We start from the raw sequence: 21759 nt of genomic DNA on the forward strand, positions 1-21759 counted from the left end.
ACCACATAAGCAATTCCTTGACACTATTACCCAAACTCATCTTGTAGACTCATGGAGGCTCACTCACCCAGACGTTATGGATTTCTCTTTTTTCTCTCCTCCTCATGCTTCTTTCTCCCGCTTAGACTATATTTTTCTCTCTTCATCTCTTTCTCAACACCTTATATCTTCTTCTATTGAACCGATTGTTATCTCTGATCATGCCCCTATTATTACTGTTTTTGATCTTCTTCCTCCCACTCCTAAATCTTCTCGCTGGCGCTTCAACCCCTCTCTTCTTACTGATCCTCTTTTTTCCTCCTCTTTTCGTTCTTTTGCTTCTGAATTTTTTCATCTTAATTCTACACTTGATACCCCTCCTCATATTCTTTGGGATTCCTTCAAGGCCACAGCCCGAGGTTTTATTATTGATTTTGTCTCTCAAAAGAAGAAAAAATTCCTTCAAAAACGTAAAGTCACCCTTGCACATATTAAATCGCTGGAACATCAATTCTATACTTCCTCTGCTAAGATTATGTCTCCAGAATTACTTAAGGCTAAGATTGCCTTCAACAAACTTACCACAGACTCTGCTTCCTCTTTTCTCCTCCGGAGCAGCGCGCGATATTATGGAGGTCGAAATAAATCAGGTAAATTGTTAGCTAACTATTTAAAATCCCGTAAAGAACGTACTAATATTGATTCTATTTATTCCCCCTCTAATGTGCTTCTTCATACCGATACAGAAATTTTGGAACAATTCCACTCTTTTTATGAGACCTTATATACTCCGGAAAACCCTCCCACCCCAGAGCTTATTCAATCTTACTTTGACAACATACCTAAACCAGATATTTCCCACCTTAATATTTCGGCCGTTGATTCTGATCTTACTATTTCGGAACTATCCTCTGCTCTATCCTCCCTCACTAAAGGGAAAACTCCAGGACCTGACGGCTTCCCAGTTGAATTTTACCTACACTTCTCAGACCTCCTTTTACCCAACCTTCTATCTCTCTTTCAGTCTTTTTGTTCTACTGGATCGGCCCAAGGCTCCTTTCAAGACGCTACCATATGCCTTATCCCTAAAGATGGTAGAGACCCTAAGTTCTGTAAAAATTATCGACCTATATCTCTAGTTAATGTTGACTATAAACTCTTTGCGAAACTATTAGCTCTTCGCCTTGACCCGCTCCTACCACATCTTATAGGGAAGGAACAATGCGGCTTTGTTAAAGGCCGTTTAACATCGGACAATTCTAGACTCTTCCTTAATGTTTTAAGTAAAGCCCCTTCACTATCAATTCCCCTTGCAGCCATTTCAGTAGACGCTGAGAAAGCCTTTGACCGGGTCGACTGGTCTTTTCTCATGGCCTCCTTAAAATGGCACAGCTTTAATCCCAAATTTATATCTTATATTTCTTTGATATATTCTGCACCCAAGGCCTCCGTTCTCGTCAATGGTCACCTCACTTCCCCATTCACGCTTCAACGTGGAGTTCGTCAGGGCTGTCCTTTGTCACCCCTCTTATTTATTTTGGCGCTTGAACCCTTCCTTACTTCCATACGCAATAATCCATCCATCTCTGGCTTCCCGTACGGTAAACGTCATCTTAAATTGTCTGCATATGCTGACGATATTCTATTATTTATTTCTGACCCGCCTACCTCAGTCCCCGCTTTATTAGACGAATTTCAGAAATTCTCCTTGGTCTCCGGTTACAAAATAAACTGACAAAACAGAGATCCTTCCTTTAACCAAATTTTGTCTCCCCCACTTTTTCACGGCCACTGGCTTTGCTTGGAATTCTACAAAAATTAAATATCTTGGTGTTCTTTTTTCTAGCTCTATTTCTTCCTCTATTCAACTCAACATGAATGCAGTCATATCTAGAATAGACTCATTACTTACCTCTTGGAATCCACTATTTCTTTCCTGGTGGGGCCGCCTTGACTCCATCAGAATGATGATTGCCCCTATTCTGATTTACTTGTTATCCATGCTCCCACTTCGTATTCCAATTTCATATTTTCGTCGCATTGATTCTGTGTTGTCCAAATTTCTTTGGAAGCAAAAAAAAAGCCCGCATATCGCTTTTCAACTTACGTAAATCTAAACTTAATGGTGGTACCAACTTTCCAGACTTTCGCCTCTATCATAAGTCCTTTTCCCTCCGACAGGCTTCCCGCTGGTTATCTCTGGAACCCTCCCCTTTTTCTCCCCTCTGGCTTTCTGTTGAACAGGAATTACTGCTTCCGTACTCTTTCCAAGAAGTAATTCGTTTTACCTCTAAGGCCCCATGCCTTAATCCCCTTTTATTCAAGCATACTTCTTCTCTTCTACGCCCTTTAGTTTCACCTACCTCAGTGACGCAGGAATCCTTCCTTCTATTGCCTATATGGTACAACTCACTTCTATTAATTAACAACAGACCTATTGCATGGCCCTCATGGAGAGCGAAGGGTATCATTTGGATACGTCATCTTTTTGATGGATCATCCCCTTGCTCATTTCCTACATTTCGCTCTCAATTCCACTGCCCTCCTTCTTTTGCAAAGAAATTCCCTATCCTTATGGAAACCATTCTAGATCGCTATTACTCTCTCCCCTCTGAAGACCTATCTGCCTCATCTTCTTCTCTACTCACTGTTCTTTCTACAACCCCTAAAGCTTCCATCATTTACCGGTACTTCTCAGCCCCCAATCCAGATCGTCTCAAATCAAAATTAGAATTGTCCTGGGAAACAGATTTACATTCTTCGTGGCCGACTTCTCTTTGGGACAAAATATGGGCCCGATCCTTGAAGATTTCCCGCACTGCTTCTCTCACTCAATCCCTATTTTTCTTCTACCACAGACTATACCTTTCTCCTCTTTCTATCTCTCGCTTTCAACCAGATGCTGTATCTAATTGTTGGACCTGTAATGCCCCTTCTGCAGATCTTCTACACCTCTTCTTTCTCTGTCCCTCAACTCGTATTTTCTGGTCTCAGATATTCTCTCGCCTTTCTCGCATTTTCAGCATCTCTATTCAATTCTCCATCTCTTTGGTATTTCTTGGTAGCCTTTCAGAAGATTTAGACCTCCCCCCACATTCTCGCGGTCTTTTTGACCTTATGCTGGCTCTGGCATTACAACATATCGTCTCTAATTGGAAATCTTTGAACAAACTGTCTCTCAATTGTTGGTGGAATCTTGTATGTCATTCACACAGACTTGATGTTGCCTTTGCTTCCTCCTGCAAACCCTCCCGTAATGTTGAACTTTACTGGCTTCCTCTTACTCTATACCTCGATCAATCCGCCAAAAAGAGTTATTCTCCACTTTCTTCAGATAATTTCAAGCCCCCCTGAACATATGTACTCTTGCCTGCAATTTTTCATGATGTTTTTCAGTCTCAATATTGTACTTATTTAGTTTATATTGATCTCCTTTACTGCATCTTTTTCATTCATGCAATTACTAATATGATGGTTTTTTACTGTACTTTTTGATTGACATTTCATGTATTTCCTATTTTTGCTTACCCATTTTCTATGATAATACCATGTTTTGTGTTTTCCTCTCTCCCCCCTCCCCCCCCTCCTCCCTTCCCCATACTTCAAAATGCTTTGTTTTTCATTGTGATATTGGCTGCTCCTATTTACCTTATCCCGTCGTATACCATTTTTTCTCATATTTGCTGATGTCACCTTATTGTAATACCTATTCTTCTCTAATAAATCTTTCAAACTTAAAAAAAAAAAAAGAAGTATTGTGAAATATCTTTGTACTCAACGGCTGAGTGGGGTCGGTGCCTGCAAGTGGGAGAGTTGTTGGTTCCGAAGCCTTAAGTCAGTGCAGTCCAGAGCCCTTAAGAAAGTCTTCTCTGTGAATTTGTCAGTTTTTTTAAAAATTAAATATTTTGAACCACAAGAAAGCAAGAAACGTGCTCACTGCCACCTGCTATGTCATACTTCTAGACTCTGTGCACCAGAATCGACATCACCATCTTTGGTCATGGAGAGTGGGTTCTAGCTTCAGGGCATTGTCTTTAGTCATGATGTGTGCAAAGAACTTCTCATCCCAAACCCACTGTGCGTAGCCTATTACAGCTGCACTAGCTCACTGTGCTCTCAGAACATGCAGCACACAGCCTTCGTCTATATAGACAAGAGAATGGGAGCCTTACTCTAGCGCCCCAGAACCCGATGTTTGCTCTAGGCAAAGAAATGTCTTTTAGCCATACCCTGCATTCAGCCTTGATCCCTCCTGAACCCACTGTGCATGGCATTCATCTGTGCACATTGGGCAATGGGCATTCTGTTTGGCCTTTGGCATACTGCATGGTCTTTGGCATACTGCATGTCTCTTTGGCATACTGCATGTTCTTTGGCATACTGCATGTTCTTTGGCATACTTCATGGTCTTTGGCATACTGCATGGTCTTTGGCATACTGCATGGTCTGGCATACTGCATGTTCTTTGGCATACTGCATGGTCTTTGGCATACTGCATGTTCTTTGGCATACTGCATGTTCTTTGGCATACTGCATGGTCTTTGGCATACTGTATGGTCTTTGACCACATACCTTGCCTAGACCCTTAAACATTTAGCAGATAGCCTTCAGCCCCAAGTGCTGGGCTAAGGGCATGTCTGAAGGATCGTTCTGATGGCCTGTGGGAACTGAAGTCACAGGCAGTTTGCCCAGTGGCATTGAGGTGAGATATAGAGAGTCAAGAGTTAAGCCATGTACAGACAGGCTTTTTCAGAAGCTTTTCACAGTGGCGATGTGAGAAGCGATGTTTAGCTCAAAGCACGCCAGAGGGCCAAGTTCCATGTTTCCGGGATTGCCCTGCCGGGGAGAATCACTGGGGGTTGATATAAAAGGAGAGGCATAGTCAAAAGCTGCTCCTTATGCCTTCAGGGCAACACAGCTTTCTGAGCACATTGAGTACTGAGAGAGAAATACCAGCTGCAAGGAATGGTCAAAGGCAGTGTCCTCTGTCTGTTAGGCAAAGCTGCACACCATCCCAGTAGTAGGTACTAGATGCAGGGGTATGTGGAGCAAGGCATTGATGAATGCCCCGCTCTGCGCCAACTGGAGATGTGGTTATAGAGAGTGCAGTTGTAGTGGTCTCAGGTGTACCTAAAATTCATGTTGGGTTCCCTGCTGGCACTGATGAGAGGCATAGTGGGCAGTAAGGACAATTGAAGCAGATACATCGCTCCCCAGCAGATATTCGGAGAGTGACCACAGGTATCAGTTGAGGGAAAATGCCACATACTGTGCTTAGGTATCTAACGGAAGGTGTACATCTGGTCTTTATGGGGAGGGGGGGGGGAAGGGTTTGGGTGGGGGTGTGTGCGTTTCCCAATTTTGTAAAGTTTGCAACTTTTTCAGTATTGCACGGCTCTAGAGGATATCAGCAGAAATACATGTAGTATTAAAGTGTGCACGTCATTTGTTCATTTGGTTGCAGTCATACACACCTTGTTCTGTGCGTACACCAGAGTTGCATCATAGGGTCCCCTTTCACATTGAAGGTCGTCCACTTCTAATTTTTGGACAAGCATTCCTCCAGAAGAGACAGTTATCTATAAAAAAAATGAAATGCTATATTGATGACCATATTTTGCTGTAAAGTATTACAAAGGTAATAGATGTGAAGAGACATTTTTTATCATGTGAGCTTAATGGATTCATTGCAGGTTGAACATTGACTGCAGTTAAACATAATGCACAACGTAAATACTAGAATATTATAGAAAGGTACTGGTACACTTGATGCCAGATGAGATTACTGAAGTCTATATGTACCTGTTATTAGAATTTTTAATATAGAACCATCCACCAAGTCTCTCATTCGCACTCCATTTAGAAACAAGCAATGGGAAAGCCAAGACGTCTGGCATTTAATGTCCTAATTCACAATAGACTTATTGGCTTTCACTATGCTTGTTTGTTGCTTTTGTACATTGGCATTGCATGGGGAGAAAGGGAGGTGGAGGCTTTCACTGAATCATATAGCATTAAATAATATTGTTTTAATGTTCCAAAATAGACGGCATGTGTAGAAGGAAGCAACCGGCCATTTCCAAATAGTACAACAATGATGCAGTATTCCCAATACCATTCCAAATTCAGTACCCAGTAAACAAATCACTAGATGGCCATCTTAGAATGGTACTGGGCAAATTGTAACGTTGTTCCAAGATGGCCCATGGGTGCTTGCAAACATGGGTGCCATCTTGGAGCTGTAAAGGAATTTCAAAATAGTTCTGCACTCATCAAAGTTGGTCAGCCATTGAAGCAGGGCCCAAGTGGGATAAGCACTGAAAGCACAAGCGCAGCAAGGAAGTGGCCTAATAGTAGCACATGCAGAATTCCTTTGTCCACCCAAAAACATATTTGCAAAGTCATAAAATTGGTAAATCCAAAATAATAGAAACAAAGTAAAAATATAAAAAGAACTGGTAGGAGATATTGTCTCACCCGGGGTCATATGGTAGTGCACTATTTTTAAGGAATATGTGAACAGGTAAAATGTCTGAAGTCACAGTGCACACTCATAATAGTGCTGTTGAAGGTGGAAGGAAAATCTGAATGACACAACTCTATGTTTGTACATTACATACTATGTATTTGCAGTTATGAGTTCTTGTTTACAAAGCGAGGAAGGAGAGACTATTAATTGGTCTCTAGGCCAGACCAAAGAGCAAAGGAACAGGGAAATGACCATTGACCTAAAAAATGAAAGGAAGACAAGAATGGCCATTGTGGAATCAAGGTGTTAAAGTTCCCCAGAAGACGCAAGTTGAATGTTAGCGTATGTTTCTAGAGCTGTATACATTTGCCTTGTATTTCTAAAATATGTTACTTCAACGCATGTTTATTAACTATGGTTGTTAGATTCCAACAAGAGGTTTCTAGTATTTGTTTACATTCATCCTACTTGGGTTTTTCAGCATGTTTGACTAACAATGTAGGGCTGATTAGATTAGGCAGACACCGCCATTACAATGCGACAACACTCCCAATTCTCTATGGGAGAATGTGCTGCAGCCGTAAACTGGCCATAGCACAAGCTCCCATGGAGAAATGGGAGATTCTGTTAATCCTGCACAGCGTGGACTGCCACACAGTGCAGGGATTAACAGGCGGGCACAATAGATGCTACCTCAGCCCCCAACCGGAGGCCGTGGAGGAATGGGAGCCCAGCTAGGGGCCTCCAAAGTCACTTTCCAACAGGTTTTCCATGTCGGAAATCCTGACATGGAAAGCCTGTCGTACACAGACATTGTAATCCTGAAGGCGGAAACGTAGTCCTCAGGGCTCCTGGAGCCCATCAGAATCCAGCTGGAATGACCAGCCGGTCTCAATTCTAACCGCCTACATTGTTATTAGGCGGTCAGAATTGAGACCAGAGATGTCTGTCGGAAAGCCTCCGACCGCCAACATAACTGGCCCAGTAATTGCAATTCTTTGTTACACACAAGGGTAGGGGCACAAATTGCGTGCTAAAATGATTTAGAAGCTTGGAATTAATTCATCTCAGTGCTTCTCCACAATGTAAAAAAATCCCACTGAACTGCACCCAGTCATTGATCTTGTTTAGCTATTCACTATCTGCGTCTGTGCACCAACTCATCACATCTTTTATACAAATGTTAGAGAGGACAAGAACCCCCAGTTGGCCACAAAATGTATTTGCACAGCAAAGCCTTCATAATGTGCTATTATTTGTCTCATTGGCAAGGCAAGACTGCTATTGAAACTTCAGAGCTTAATTTCTTTTTTTTAAGTCCAGGTCCACAGCTTATTCTTCGTATAGTGCCACCTGCACTCCCCTAAGCCAGGGTTGCTCAAAACCAATGCTGTCCATTAAATTAACAATAAGAAGGGTGCTGCTGTTGCGCGGACTAGAGTTAGAATAGTAAATTAAACTGTTCCAAAATCCAGCACCCCCCTAAGGCTAGCTGTTATAGCGACTTCCATGCAGAATGAATGCGTACTAAAGACACGTTCGTTCTAATGACTCATTCCCAAGGCATGCTTGATAAACACATGCGGAATACGGTCATACATTCCAGGCTGGGCCCCCACCTCTTGACTGCAGTACTTCAATTTGGACATTGAAACGCTTTGGATATTGTTATTGGGCCTTTGCCCATGCATTTAATGTGTATTGTTAAACTTAAGAATTTGGAGCCATTGATGATCTATCGCTGGGTTTTCACCAAGAATTTTACAAGCTTGCCAACACTCTACTGGAGCAAATAGAGTAAAATGGGAAAACACAAGACAGGAACAACTCAATTTACTTTGCCCCAAAAGACAACAGTTATTGACAGTTTCTTTGAATGAGCTGTGGGTGGTTATTTCAAAGTCAACCCAACTGGCAGAGAGGTGACTCTCCATCCCACCTGACGCATCTGGGCTACCTTTGCTTTTGCTTCACTGCACTCAAGCGCAATTAGGGCACTAGTTAAGTTTACCATGCAGGGATTGGCTCTACTACAGGGCCTTGTGAATTTCCATCAATGTCTACGAGTTTGGACCAAGTTGTGAAGTGCAGGAAACATCTGCTGAAATCAAGGACAGCAGCGACAGAGATCAAAACCACAGCTCAGCAAACTGACACGGTTGTCGGATTGTCAACTAATCAGTGTGACCTCATAGACGCACCATGTGCCAAATTCAATCTCCTTTATGGAAATTAATCACAGATATGAAACTTAGAAATTAGAGGTGGCGCCACCTGATGTTGATGACACCTCCTTGACTACATTGATCTCTATTCCTACTGAGGAGTTGTCTCAAATTCTGCTCAATATTACTAACTTAGGGATGGAGAATAGATATCCAAGGCTGGGTTAATGCTATAATCGGTTGTTAGCAGGGGACTTTAATGTCAATTTAGGCGATACAACAAATTTATCAGCGAAAAGCCCTTTTGATGTTAATGATATCATGGATGACGCTCAGACTCTGGGCGAAACAGTAATTTTAGTTATATAATTACTTGCTGTTGTGGCCTTTGGAACACCAAAGACTCAATTGGTTTGCTGCAAACTAACATAGCGACTTGTACAGGTTGTAGTTCGACTACTGACTATATCTTTGTCACGAGGAACTTGACTAACAATATACCAGGGAGAGGGGAATACAAGTGAGTATATTTTGTGACCATCATCCTCTTATTATCTCATTCGCAACACACAAAGGAGGATGCATGGAACCAGTCAGAAACAAAAACATTATTCTTTTGCCAAAAGACCATGGGTGAAAGCTGGTCAGGAAAGTTGCCAACATGGGTAGCACACTGCATTAACTAATTGTAGGCAACTTGAACCTGGTTAACGGTGGTCTCCCCATGAGTAGTAGTAGTAAAATCAAAGTTTATTTAGACAATAGTCTATAAACCATACACATGACAATGGATCCACTTAACAATAGTAATTTTTACATCATAGTTCAATTTAACACTCAATACACATTTAAAACCCTAAAAACACTAAATTGACATTTTTCATATTTTAAAATCTTAATATCTTAAAATTTCCCGTTTTCCTTGCTTGTCTCCCTTACAGCTTCTCTTATTGCTTTCAAAAATTTCCCCAACGCAATTGTAATATCTAAAAACGACATTTCTGTAAGGAGAACGACAGCCTCTGATCGTTTGTTCACTTTATACTTTAAAAATATTGGACGTAAAAACATTTTACGCACTTTTAAAATCCATTTACAATCCAGTAGTATATGTAAAATATCATTCTTCACACCTAGGCCACATTTACAAATACCATCAGGTTGGATCAGGGTTGCTTTTAATTTACTATCAATCTTCCATGGATTTAAGCCTACCCGCACCTTCATGATTTCGTACCTCAACCCTTTACTGGGTAGCACATCCAAATATGGAAACTGGACCTCCTTTTCCCATTCATTCCTTACCCAGTTCACTGATTTTTTCGACTTCAGGTACTCCAGATCTTGTGATCTGGAATATTCATACCCTCGGTCCCCAAGCATTTTCTTAGTAAAGACTATGTCCAATAGAGGTTGTTCGAGGGTCAACTGTAATTGTGCAGTTACAAGCTGGAGGATTTTCCTCACTTCTCGGGCCCAATGTAATCTGTTTGCTTGTATTTCCTTTCTGCACCAAATTGACACCTTCTGTTCATCACCAGGCATCTGGCGGTTCCAAAATCTTAACAATGACATTTGTGCCTTTACCTCCCATGCCGTCAAGCCTGCCTCCAATCTAATAGCTTGCAACCTGGAACCATTAGGTAGGGACAACATCATTTTAATTATCTTTCCCTCCTCCTGGTCCCAACCCCTTTTACCACTCAGATAGAGCACTTCAGCACCGTAAAGAACTTGTGGGGGTACCATAGCTTCAAATGCCTTTAGTAACGGTCTGTGCGACATTTCACCATAGTCCTTGTTAAATTTTTTCAATCCACAGACCGATGAGGCCGCCTTTGAAGTTTGTGCCGCCACGTGGGTATTCCACTTTAATGCACTGTCAAACCAAAGGCCTAAATATTTATATTCATTTACTACCTCTAATTTGTCTAAACCTAAAAACCATTTACATTTTTTTACCCTCTTCCCAAAACATAGGATCTTTGTTTTTTCCATATTCACTGATAGAAACTTTTTATCACAATATATTTTAAAGGCATTTAATTTCCTTTGGAGGCCCATTTCTGGTTTGGTCCACGATCACTAGATCATCAGCATATAAAAGACATGCAACTTTATTATTATTCATGCGCGGGCTCGCACTCTTTTCAACTTCCAAAACCACGGGAAGATCTGCTAGGAAGATTGAGAAGAGCAAAGGTGCCAAGACGCACCCTTGTCTCAAGCCATTCTTCACTGGAATTTTCTGTGTTAATGAGCCCTTTAAATCTCTAATGACCTGGGCCCAGTTGTCGCTATGTAGTTCTTTTAAAATATTTAAAATTCCCTCCGGAAATGCATAATTTTCTAGCGCTTCCCAAAGGCTGCTTCTATCAACTGAATCAAAGGCCTCTCGGAAATCGACGAAACAGCAACATAGTTTGCCGTTTTGTTCAATCGATTTCCTAGCTAAAGCCCATAGGGCAAAACAATGATCAATCGTGGAGTGGCCTTTTTTAAACCCAGTATTTTGTGCGAAAAAATGTGATAAACCCGTGCACTGCTTTGTTGGTACAGTTCTCATGGATTGAATCTAGGAAAGGATACCAATCGCCCTTGTGCTGGGCCGTCAAGTTCTTCTCTAGACCATCATAGCATTCAGGTACAGAATCGCCACCTCATTCTCCCTCCTATGGGTCCGGCATTCTACGAAGCAGAGGTAAAATCAATGAGCATACATTCTTCGCATCTGGGAACATAGGAGAGAGAAGTTCGAGCCGCGTGCCATTTAAACCCCATTGATACAGTCATATAATAATTATCTGGGAAAAGCCAGTTTAAAAAGTACAGAAGTGGGTGACAACAAGGACAGGGGAGGCAATGACTTTTTTTCCTCTTCACTTCCTCCAAAAAGACCAATGAATCCTGTACGTAGACTACCCTTCCCTCCTGAATCGACCCCTTCAGTAGCAATCTTAACTGGATTCCCACCACTAAGACCTGGATTGAGTGAAAATACCCACCAACTAAAAACAAAGTAATGCACTTCTTATATATACAGGCAGAAGGTGATTGGGGACTATATAGCTGCCCACATCTACGTGGTCAGAAGAACAGAGTAGGTTGAGCCCAAAGAGAAAACACGGGAGGGGGGATTGCATTATCATCAACTTCGATCAGCCAGACTTATCAGGGCAATTAATGTGTAAAGCCTCTCAGATTAGCCCTGCTTTAACATGAATCAAGGATTTACCAATAGGGTATTTTGAACGGCCAAATGTTTCTGAGAGACAATTTGTGAAATTGTAGGGTAACAGGCGAGTCAGCAAGTTGGGACCAAATCCATACAGATGCAGAACATATTTTACCCACTGAGCATGCTTGAGTGCAGTGATTAACTGACCAACTCTGACACCAATGTACCTCTGATGGAGGAGAGTGTTGATAGACTGCTGTCCAGTCATATTTCCACTGTAACTTCTAAGACGAATACCTTTTTTAGGCTTTTGAGTTGGAAAATTGCTGGATTAGCCAATAATGATGTTAGATGGCTGAGCTTTTTAAAAGGTTATCATATTGTGGGATTACAAGAAACTTGGGATACTGGCAATATTTTTTTATTTAGATGGATATACTTCCTTCTTCTACTCCCCGGCCATCCCCTCTCCCAGGGGCAGAGCAAAGGGTGGCTTACTCACACTAGTTTCCCTTGATGTTCCCGGTGAAGTGTCTCAAGTTAATACAGGCTCACAGTTTTCATTGGTGGTTAACTTTACATTTAAAACATCGCCTAGTCTGTTAGTGATAAACTTTTACTATTCATACTTGCAGAACACCTCTATTGATCATGCATTGGCCGTAAAAACATTTTTTGATAGATACTTGCAAAACAATGTACCCAGTCTGTGGTGATTTGACTTGTGGATTTTAATATCCACTTGTGTTCCCCACCCTGGTAGCTCAGAGAGGACCCCCCTGTAGATGCGAATTCCTATTTTGAGCACACAAAACAAGCTAACCTATTAAGTAGCATCATGTCTGACTACAATCTGATACTTCTTAACCACAATATAGGGGGTGAAGAACCAGTGGAAGTTATCTTAACATTTATTTGGAGAAGTTCAAACTTTATCATTGACTATATATTGATCTCAGTTTCTTTAGTTTACTTTGTTAAGCAACACAAAGTTATTTGGAGTCATTTTAGAGATCATAACCCCCTACAGTTACTTAATGATTAGAGAAAGTGGAAGGATGTTCTGAGTAAAACAGTTCTTGAGGTTTTGGACTTGAAATTTGTAGATCAGGAGCATAGACTGAAGTGGACAAAGGTAGCCCCCACAGAGTTTATTGGGAATTGTATACCTTATATGTGGTCAGAAAATTCGTATCTGTTTAGAGGTTACTACATATCCTGATAGACTATTAACAGCTTTCCACAGGGTCTGTAAGGATATTTGTGAAAGCCTAACCTTTACAGGAGGGAAATCTAAAGCCCCCTGAATGTAGATGGTTTAATCACAACTGCTGAAAAACTCATCAAAGCTTCGTCTTAGCCCTTAACAAAACTCCAAGAAATAGCAATGAAATTGCCTTATGTAGAAAGACCAACAAGATGACATTCACTGAATGGAAAAATGATATCAGCCACGAAACATGGAAACAACTTCTTTAGGTCAACATTCCAAAAAATAGTGCTAGATTTTGGGCGATAGCAAATTATCCATACTTTACAGGTGCTGCAAATGGTTTGTTGGAAAGCCACCTACCCTCTGAAGCCTGGGTGCAGCATTTCCAGGGGATATATGGTTATGACACTGTTGAAATGTCAGCCCCTGATGAAGTGGATATGTATTGCAAATCTAACATTGTTTTTTGAAAGGAAGAGTTAAATGAGACTATCGCTTATATGTCCTAAAACAGCACCCACGGCCCAGACGTGCACATGCTAATATTTCTAAAACCGAACCTGTGAAATGGGCCAAAATGTTGAGTAATGTTTTATTTGCAGCAGTAACAGAGGGTATCCCACAATCACGGTCCAGGGTCCATCATTGTTCTGTTGTTCAAAAAGGGGGAAGAAATTATACGAGTTGTTACAGACCTGTATCACTCATCAACTCAATAGGCAAGGTTATGGGATGAGTTATCCTTTCTAGGTTGTCATCATGGTTGGACAAAAATAAGGGTTAGTCTAATTTGCAGTATGGTTTTAGAGCCAACTTTGGAGTAGTTTCATTGTGGTGAATGAACTATGAAATATCTGTGCACTGCAATGGAGGCCCGTTCATATTGTATTTCATTATGAACGCAACTGGGAGCATCACCGTCCACCAGACAGCCCAGCAAAGCACTTGAAGTTCAACTTGGTCCTAATGCCTATGATGGTAAAAATCCAGTTCCTAGTTGGAAAAACGAGGCACCAGAGAGCCAGCACCTAGGTGCCTATCTCTCATTTGTATGAGACTGCTGTTCAGTGCAAGGCTTTTATGTGCGTTTCTTAGGCTTGACCACTTTTGAGCTTTGGCTGTGGTGCAATAAATAAGGAACTTCTAATCTCAACACAAACAACTGCAAACACATTGGTAGCGCAACTTCATGTTTAGGTCTCGCAGACCTAGCTCCGGAGCACGCATGCGCTTCTCGATCTGCAAGGCTTATTGTCATCGAGAACATTTCAGAAGGGGACTTGACGCTCGCCCATCATTCCCATTGGCTGGTGTCTACATTTATGCTAAACGCTGGCCTCTAATTGAAAACTAGGCTTTTTTGTTACCGCCCTGTCTCTTTGTCAGACGGCCTATCTGGACTCGATTGTGTACTGGCGGCGTTAGAAGGTCTCCTTTAACTAGAGGGTAAGAACTCCTTTTTTTATTTATTACAACCGTACACTGCTTAGCAGCGTGCTGATTCCTACATCGATGGCCACACACGCACACTGGCTGGAGGTGCGCTCGTTGTCTGGGGTCTGGCAAAGTTCGACCTCCATGCCTGTTTCTTTCTACACATTGTTTATTTCTTTCATTTTATGAGCGTTGTGCGTGCGTGTGCAACAGACGGGGTTCGGCTGAGGGGCTTCTGATCAGCATCTGAATTTGAGTAATGGAGGTTACGTGGACATTGCAGCTTACTGTGACCATCCCCCTTTAAATGTTATTGCCTTCGCGTCGGAGATCAACGCACATTTATTTTTCAAAAACGTTTCCATTTAATATATCTTTCCGTTTGGCAGTTCATTCCAGTGCCCTCCCCTGCATTAGAGTGCAAAGTCTGATATTCAAAACCAGGGGTCGGACAAGTGCATGCCGAGTATCCTGCCTGTCATATAATTAGCAGCGTAGAGCCATTTCTAACCCACATAGCCTCACGAAAGCACTTCATGATGACAAATGCACATTGGCGTAGGTCCTTTGCACGCGTGTCTCGAGATGCTATGGCATCATCATTTCTTTTTTTTTTTTTTTTTATTTATAGAGGCTTTTGTAACGCGCTCTGCTACTAAATAGTATAGTATCCTGGCGCGAAGAGAAAAAAGAAGGGGACAGATCACAGTAAATGCAAGGGAGGGGCAGCCTTTAGGCATTGGTGTTGAAGAGGTAGGTTTTTAGGCCTTTCCTGAAAGCCATGATGGAAGGGGCTGTTCTCAGTTGCAGAGGCAGGGTATTCCAAGCTCTCGCTGCTCTAACAGAAATGGATTGTCCACCAAGCCTGCTATATTTGAACTTTGGTACAGTCATTTTATGGAGATTGCTTGATCTGAGAGGGCGATTGGGGGCATAGAGAGAGAATCTTTTTCTCAAATAGGTTGGGCCTGTTAGGTGGAGTGCTCGGTATGCTAACACAAGGATCTTGAATAAGATCCTTTGCGCCACTGGAAGCCAGTGAAGGTCTCGGAGTGGTTGGCGGACGCTAGATCTTCTGGGGATGTTAAACAGCAGCCGGACCGCAGCATTTTGGATGACTTGGAGGCGATGGATCAGATAGGCTGGGAGTCCGCAGTAGAGAGCATTCGCATAATCCAGTCTGGATAATATCAGAGCGCGAATGACCGTCTCCTTAGCTGATCGCGGAAGCAAAGGAAGGAATCTGCGTAGAGTTTTAAGAGTGGAGAAGCAGATTCCGGTGAGTTTTCTCTGAAGCTTTTTTATTCAGCTAATCGTTGAAAGCACAGATGCGTTTTTTATTTTTTAACTTCACGGGTTTAGCAAGATCTCGTATTGTGTGGGATGAATAATCCAGACTAAATGTTGGTAGTCCCTCGCTGTTTTCTGACGAAAGGGACTAGTGTAGGAACACGTGTGAGGTCTAATTTAAAGTGTGTCTGATAAGACATTTGGCCGAACTATAACCTTCTTGAATGAAGTAGGGAACGCAGAGAGCTGACCTGGTTTGTGCTGTATGCAGTGGCTTAGTCTGGGAGTCCTCTGTTTGCCGAGAAGCATATTTTGGATGCCGCAGGTAATAAACAGATGCACCGGGGATGCTTTTGAATCAAGGTTTAATGTTGGAAATTGATGGTTGCTTTGGAATGTAGCCAGTCTACGTCAATGAAAGCACCATTGTGCCCCCGCCCTCTCCTTCATCCCACTTTATAACAAACTCTCAACTGCAGTTTGTCACTGGAGAAGCTGTTTTGCTTGCTTTTTTATGTATGGTCATTTGGGCTCGAAATCACTGTCTTTCTAAAGAGAATACGTCTCTCCCAATCATGGTAAGAATGCTCCCTTCACACCGTGGCAGGGGAGAATAGGGGAGGGCACAGCATGGTGAAATGTTCTGGAAGATACTGGTGGCCAACCAGAAACAAGCATTGGGAAAGCCAATAGTTCTGGCTGTAATGTGCTAATGCATGCAAACTCAGGAACACAAACGCCAGGCATGTTTGCTTTGCCACTGCTGGTTTACACCTCAAGGTTTAGGTCCTTTTTTGGGCCATTTAGTGTGGTGCTCAGTTGGCTAACACAAGTGCAGCAGTTAAAGAACTTTGATCCTCATATTTCATTTGAGAATTGTCGTCCAAATTAGTCCTCTCCTACATGGTAGAGGAAGAAAACATTCTCAACTTTATTATGGATTATAGAGGCCTGAAACGAGAAAGGGAGTCAACATGACCCACATCTACCCCCATAGAAAATGTCACATTCGCCTTTAGATAAATGTCAACTATTTTATTTTGGTAACTAAATAAAAATATATTGCTTTTAGTGAACAGAAAAGGTTATCAAACACTTTGGTTCGAGGTATTATCCTTTGTGGCATTGCTATTACATCCCATATTTTTATGTAACTGGGCAATAGGTTTGCCGTTGGTTTACACATCAGGAGGCCATATTACACGAACTTACCACTCTTGGCTCCTTAGACTTTTCCAGGACTGCAATCAGGCATGTAGTGAGAACATAAGTACCTACAGAAATTAATAATTACATGTGAAAAATTAAACATATAGGAAAATTAGGAAACTAATTTTAAAAATGAAACCAAATCAAATTAAATGCCTTCATCGCACGGCAATGCAGCCTTGATTTCAAGTAACTGAAGTGACAAAGTTATTGGCAGAGTAAAGGTAGAGTGGTGAAAGGTGAAAGGTTTCTCTTTCTGAGGTTTGTGGCCACCCTAAGTTCACTTATTCACAATCAGAGGTGAGGGCAAGAGTTCTTAAGGTATCCTAGGAGTTTGCTTCAGAGAGTTGGTCATGACCAGACAAAAACTACCATTAAAATTAATGCTGGCGCAGGACAAATCATAAAACACAATGCAATGTCAAAACGTAGTGAAGTATCTTATTACACAAACTGCACTAACTGTCATAGGCTATCTCAGAGTGGAAGTTTCTATTAAATATTGAATGGACAGTGGTAATTGATGGGACTCTGATTAGAAAGAGACCTCTGACGTTGGGTGTTGGGTGTCTGGGTGGTTTGCCAAAGTCCTTCAAGGTGCCCCAGTGCAAAGCAGGTCCCACAATGCCAACTCCATATATCAATTTGGTACTACAGATTAAGGCCTATGACGCAATGCAATGTCCCCATTTAAACTAGTCTTTTGCTGGTCTGCATGTCTGTGGAGTACATAAAGGACACAATTGAGACTGTATGACACCCGTCAGCATGGTCTATGACTCACTCCTACCATTACAGAACTGTCACAAATGCCCTTTCCTGTGAAAAAAACACCATATAAATGTCCCTTTTCTGTCTGGAGGGATTCCTGCCGGGTGATCCATTGTAACACCAGGTACAATTTCGTAGTTAGGCATGACAATGATTTTCATTGATTCCTTCCCTACGGATGATTTTTGCTCTGGGTAGAAAAATGCTATCTCCTCAGGTGTGGATGGAAAACCAGGTATGGAAAATGTTTCTCCGCAAACCTGTTTCCTCTATCTATTCTAAACACGAGGCAGACATGCCCTGCCCTGCATTATCTGAGGGTTCTCTAGCAGCCAATTGGTTCAGTTATCATCACACCTCTGTGATATCATGGGAGGCTTCTATATATTGTTCAAAGCGAACAAAAAGTACCATCCACATGCAGAAGGAAAGAGCTATACACAAGGCTGCCACAGTAATATATATAGGAGCCCCTTTCGTGACTTAAACACATATAGTCCATGATGATTCAGATTCGTTCAGTCGATGTGTCCAATACTACTGTGTTAATCTACTAGTATTATATGGCGTGACATGGAGACATTGTAGTTCTGGGCTTTTTTCCCCGGTGTGTTTGTGATTGGCTGCTAGGACACTGACATTTTAGTCCGCTTGAAGGGACTAAAATATCATCACCCTAGGTAACCATAAAAGCAGATCCTACTTTACTACAGCCGGATAGCTAACATTTTAGTCCTCCTCTTTTTAGGCTGACAAGAGGCTGCTAGTGAATGCCTATCTTGGGTCTCTTTCTTCTGTCTCTAGTTTGTGGCTTATGGTTGGTTAATGCTGCAAGCCCTTATGCTTAGGGCCCACCACTTCCAAAGTTCACTAGCCCGACTGGAATAATTAACACTCATCTGTGAGAACCTAAGGCTGATCATGGGAAGATCCACAAGAGGGAAGCCTGCTCTTGGCTTACATCTTCATGGCAGGCCAAAATCAGAAAATGTACCAAATGGCTGCAAAGGGTACATAATTTTGCATCCAATAAAAAGTTTTTTTCTAAAAGAAATTGTTAATAACTAAATGTCCCTATTGATTTTTAGGAATATAATCTTAAGAGATTTTCTGCAAACATAAAATGGTTTGCACAGTTGATAATGTCTACTGAGGGAGCAGGGGAAATACAACATTTTCTGTGTACCCCTTGAGAAGTCATTCTCTCATAACTGTAACAATATTACTTTGTGAAGCATGGAAATTAATCAACCAAGTGCACATAAAAATAGACTCAAAACACGTGGGAGAACTAATTGCTGTTCGGCTAAATATTTAATTTATTAATAAAATAATAAGTCATAATATAGAGCTGTGGTATTATAGATATAATTGAATAAACATGTGTATTTGTGCTTAAGTTAGGAGTTTGTGTGGCAAAAAGAATGCAGATGGTAAGTAAATGACGCATATTTGTGTGCTTTTGCTAGGTAATTACAAACAAGGAAAATTAGAATGGTGGGAGGTAAACAGAAGGGCTAAAATTCTATATCTAACTTCTTTTGTGATTGTTTTCGTTTTACTTCCCATTGAGGCCTCTGTGGCCTAGTCTAAAAATGGTTCTTTAATCGAGACAATGAAAGTCGACTCTGAAAAGATGGCCCCCACACATGCGCTGTGTAATTGAGAAATGAGTGCACGGCCTATGCTCGGAGCGAAAGATGTCAAAGCCAGCTTGGCCTAGGAACGGGAAATGTGCCAAAGGATGCCTGCATTTAAAAGCCTGGGAAAGGAAGAAGCTGTCATTTTCTTATGTATAAAAGATACAAGAAGTGAATGACAAGTACAAATGTGAACATTAAGTCATGAGAAAACCTTGGGAATGACAGGTCAAATTTGTGAACTGGTTTGGACAAGGAGGACATCAGGTGATCATCAGAACCCCTCTAATGGACCAATGAGAAATGAGTGCGGACCCTAAAAGTTTCAATTTTGGGTTAGATAGTTAGTGAAAAGGGGATAAAAGAGCTTGTGCGAATGAGTGAAAAAGGTTGGTTCCGTGGATTCTATTTTGCACCACAAAATGCTGTCGGTTTGAACAATTTTATGGTGCAAAAGACTTTGAAATATTTTTGGACTTTCAATTTTGATGGGGCAAAGAAACCGATTGCGGAGATTTATGTCGGGAGGGAGACATCGAGGAGGCTAGAAAGACAGTCAGCTTGGGAACCTGTACTATGCAGATCTGTCACCTTCCTATGACAGATTGGTAATCTGCTTTCTAATTTAAATTTTTGAACGTATTTAATAAATGCTAAAATGTGTGTTTGTCAAAAGATAAATGCTATTTTTCTTTTCCTAATGAATTTAGATAAATTTCTGTAAAATATAAGCTTGAGTCTGTTTTTATTTAGAATGAAAGTCATGACAAAAAAATGAATTGCTCAAGGTTATGGGAATATATCGTGATTGAGCTGGACTTAATCACCATCAACTGACATCTACTAGTTGGTTCATCGACCAAATAGCGGAGTATGTTGATGTTCATTTTCTATGACTGTTAAATAATTTAAATGTATATAATGTATAAAGATAGAATTTAGGTTAATAACGTACCCCGCTTATCCAGCAGCTCACCTTCTTTTGTCATTGATTCAGGGGCCGTGAATACTGATGTAGGAATGTGTGACTCTCGGTGTCATGGCCCCCACCGATGAGTAAAATAGTTGCTCCTGGGTTAATTAGATGAGTTTTGAGGGTTGTTTGGGAGCCTGTGCTGCATCAGATTTCTTGGTAGCAGAGTTCTGGTTACTATAGGTCAGTTTGGAGATTATTGATGTTTTATGTTTAACACTATATATTGACTTTGTATTACATAACATGTAGTCGGAAATTTTGAAGCTTCTGCGAAGTAGGAAGTTGGTTGCCCGGTATGCAGGCAGGGGAAAATGCGTGGCAAGTGAAGTCGCACAGTGCATTGTCTAGTTTCAAGTGATAACACAGGAAGGTGTTATATTAGGGAATTCTTGTGTGAGTTGGGTTGAGTGGAATGCATTAGGTATTCTTGTGAAACTCTGGCCTTAATTCTCAGGAGCCGTAGTCTCTACATGTGTTTTATCCCCAGGGAAACGGGTTTGCCTTTTGCTTGATAGAAGGGTAAGGTAGAGGGAAGAGCTACTTTATTGGTGAAACGAAATTCTGTGGTAGGGTAGAGGTAAGCGCTGGCTACTGGAAATACTGAAAACTTGAGTGCTTGGACAAACTATCTCTTTGGGTATTAGCAAAATAGGCAATGGTAATATGGTTTGTGTTGTAATTAACTGATTTAGTTGTATAAAGTATACAAATACTGTGCAGATAGATTTTGTAAAGGAGGCGTCAGCAGACGCAGGAGCAGAATTGACATCAGCAAGAGTCACACTGGGATAGGTCCACGTGACTGTGATGTATACAATTCTGATTGGTGGGTTAGCAAGAACTGCACTGGAATAGGTCTGTGTAACTTTGACGTGTACTATTTTGATTGGTGCAACAGTGTGAATCGCACTGGGATAGGTCAGAACTTCGGAACAGACTGAAAAAGAGAGTACAATAGTTTTGAGGAGAAAAACTGTGAAAAATTGATTATTACTATGAGCAAGACAGGGAGAAACCTTCAAGGTTCAAGAAAATTAAGAATCTATTTAGGAAAGAAATATGGCTATCATACTTGTATATGGTTAGAAAATTGGGTGAGATATACTAAAAATGATGGAGTGTTGGCATTTCCAGAAATACGTTTGTGTAGCGCAGCAGTGTTAGGAAACTTGAGAGAAAAAATAATAAGACTTGAACCGAGACCTAGGCTAACACAATTTGAAGCTTTCATGGAATGGGAATTTGAGATGTATGAAAGAGAGAGATTCAGAGATACAAAAGACAATCGATGTAGTCCTAGAAGATTGTGGGGAACTACACATGAGAGTAGGATGAAAAGATGGAGATGTGCTGATATGTGGGATGGAATGTATCCAATGCGAACAGTTGACGAGATTGTAGGGAGAAAATGTATAGAGAAAAAAAATCTAATACC

The 21759-nt window shown here is 41.3% G+C and overlaps 1 protein-coding gene across 2 annotated transcripts in view; it reads right to left on the bottom strand.

The window, feature by feature from the left end:
• Positions 1–21759, bottom strand: part of LOC147683446 (dehydrogenase/reductase SDR family member 12-like) — a 325191-nt gene that overhangs the window by 96456 nt on the left and 206976 nt on the right. For both annotated transcript variants that reach the window (XM_086943869.1, XM_086943868.1), the window contains exons 6-7: positions 16941–17002; positions 5454–5558 (exon numbers count right to left, since the gene is read on the bottom strand). In XM_086943869.1, coding sequence (XP_086799995.1) covers positions 5454–5558; positions 16941–17002 — 167 coding nt within the window. The remainder of the gene's footprint in view (positions 1–5453; positions 5559–16940; positions 17003–21759) is intronic.

The sequence above is a fragment of the Lissotriton vulgaris genome, chromosome 11 (genome assembly GCF_964263255.1).
Source record: "Lissotriton vulgaris chromosome 11, aLisVul1.2, whole genome shotgun sequence".
In the NCBI taxonomy this organism is placed as follows: Eukaryota; Metazoa; Chordata; class Amphibia; order Caudata; family Salamandridae; genus Lissotriton; species Lissotriton vulgaris.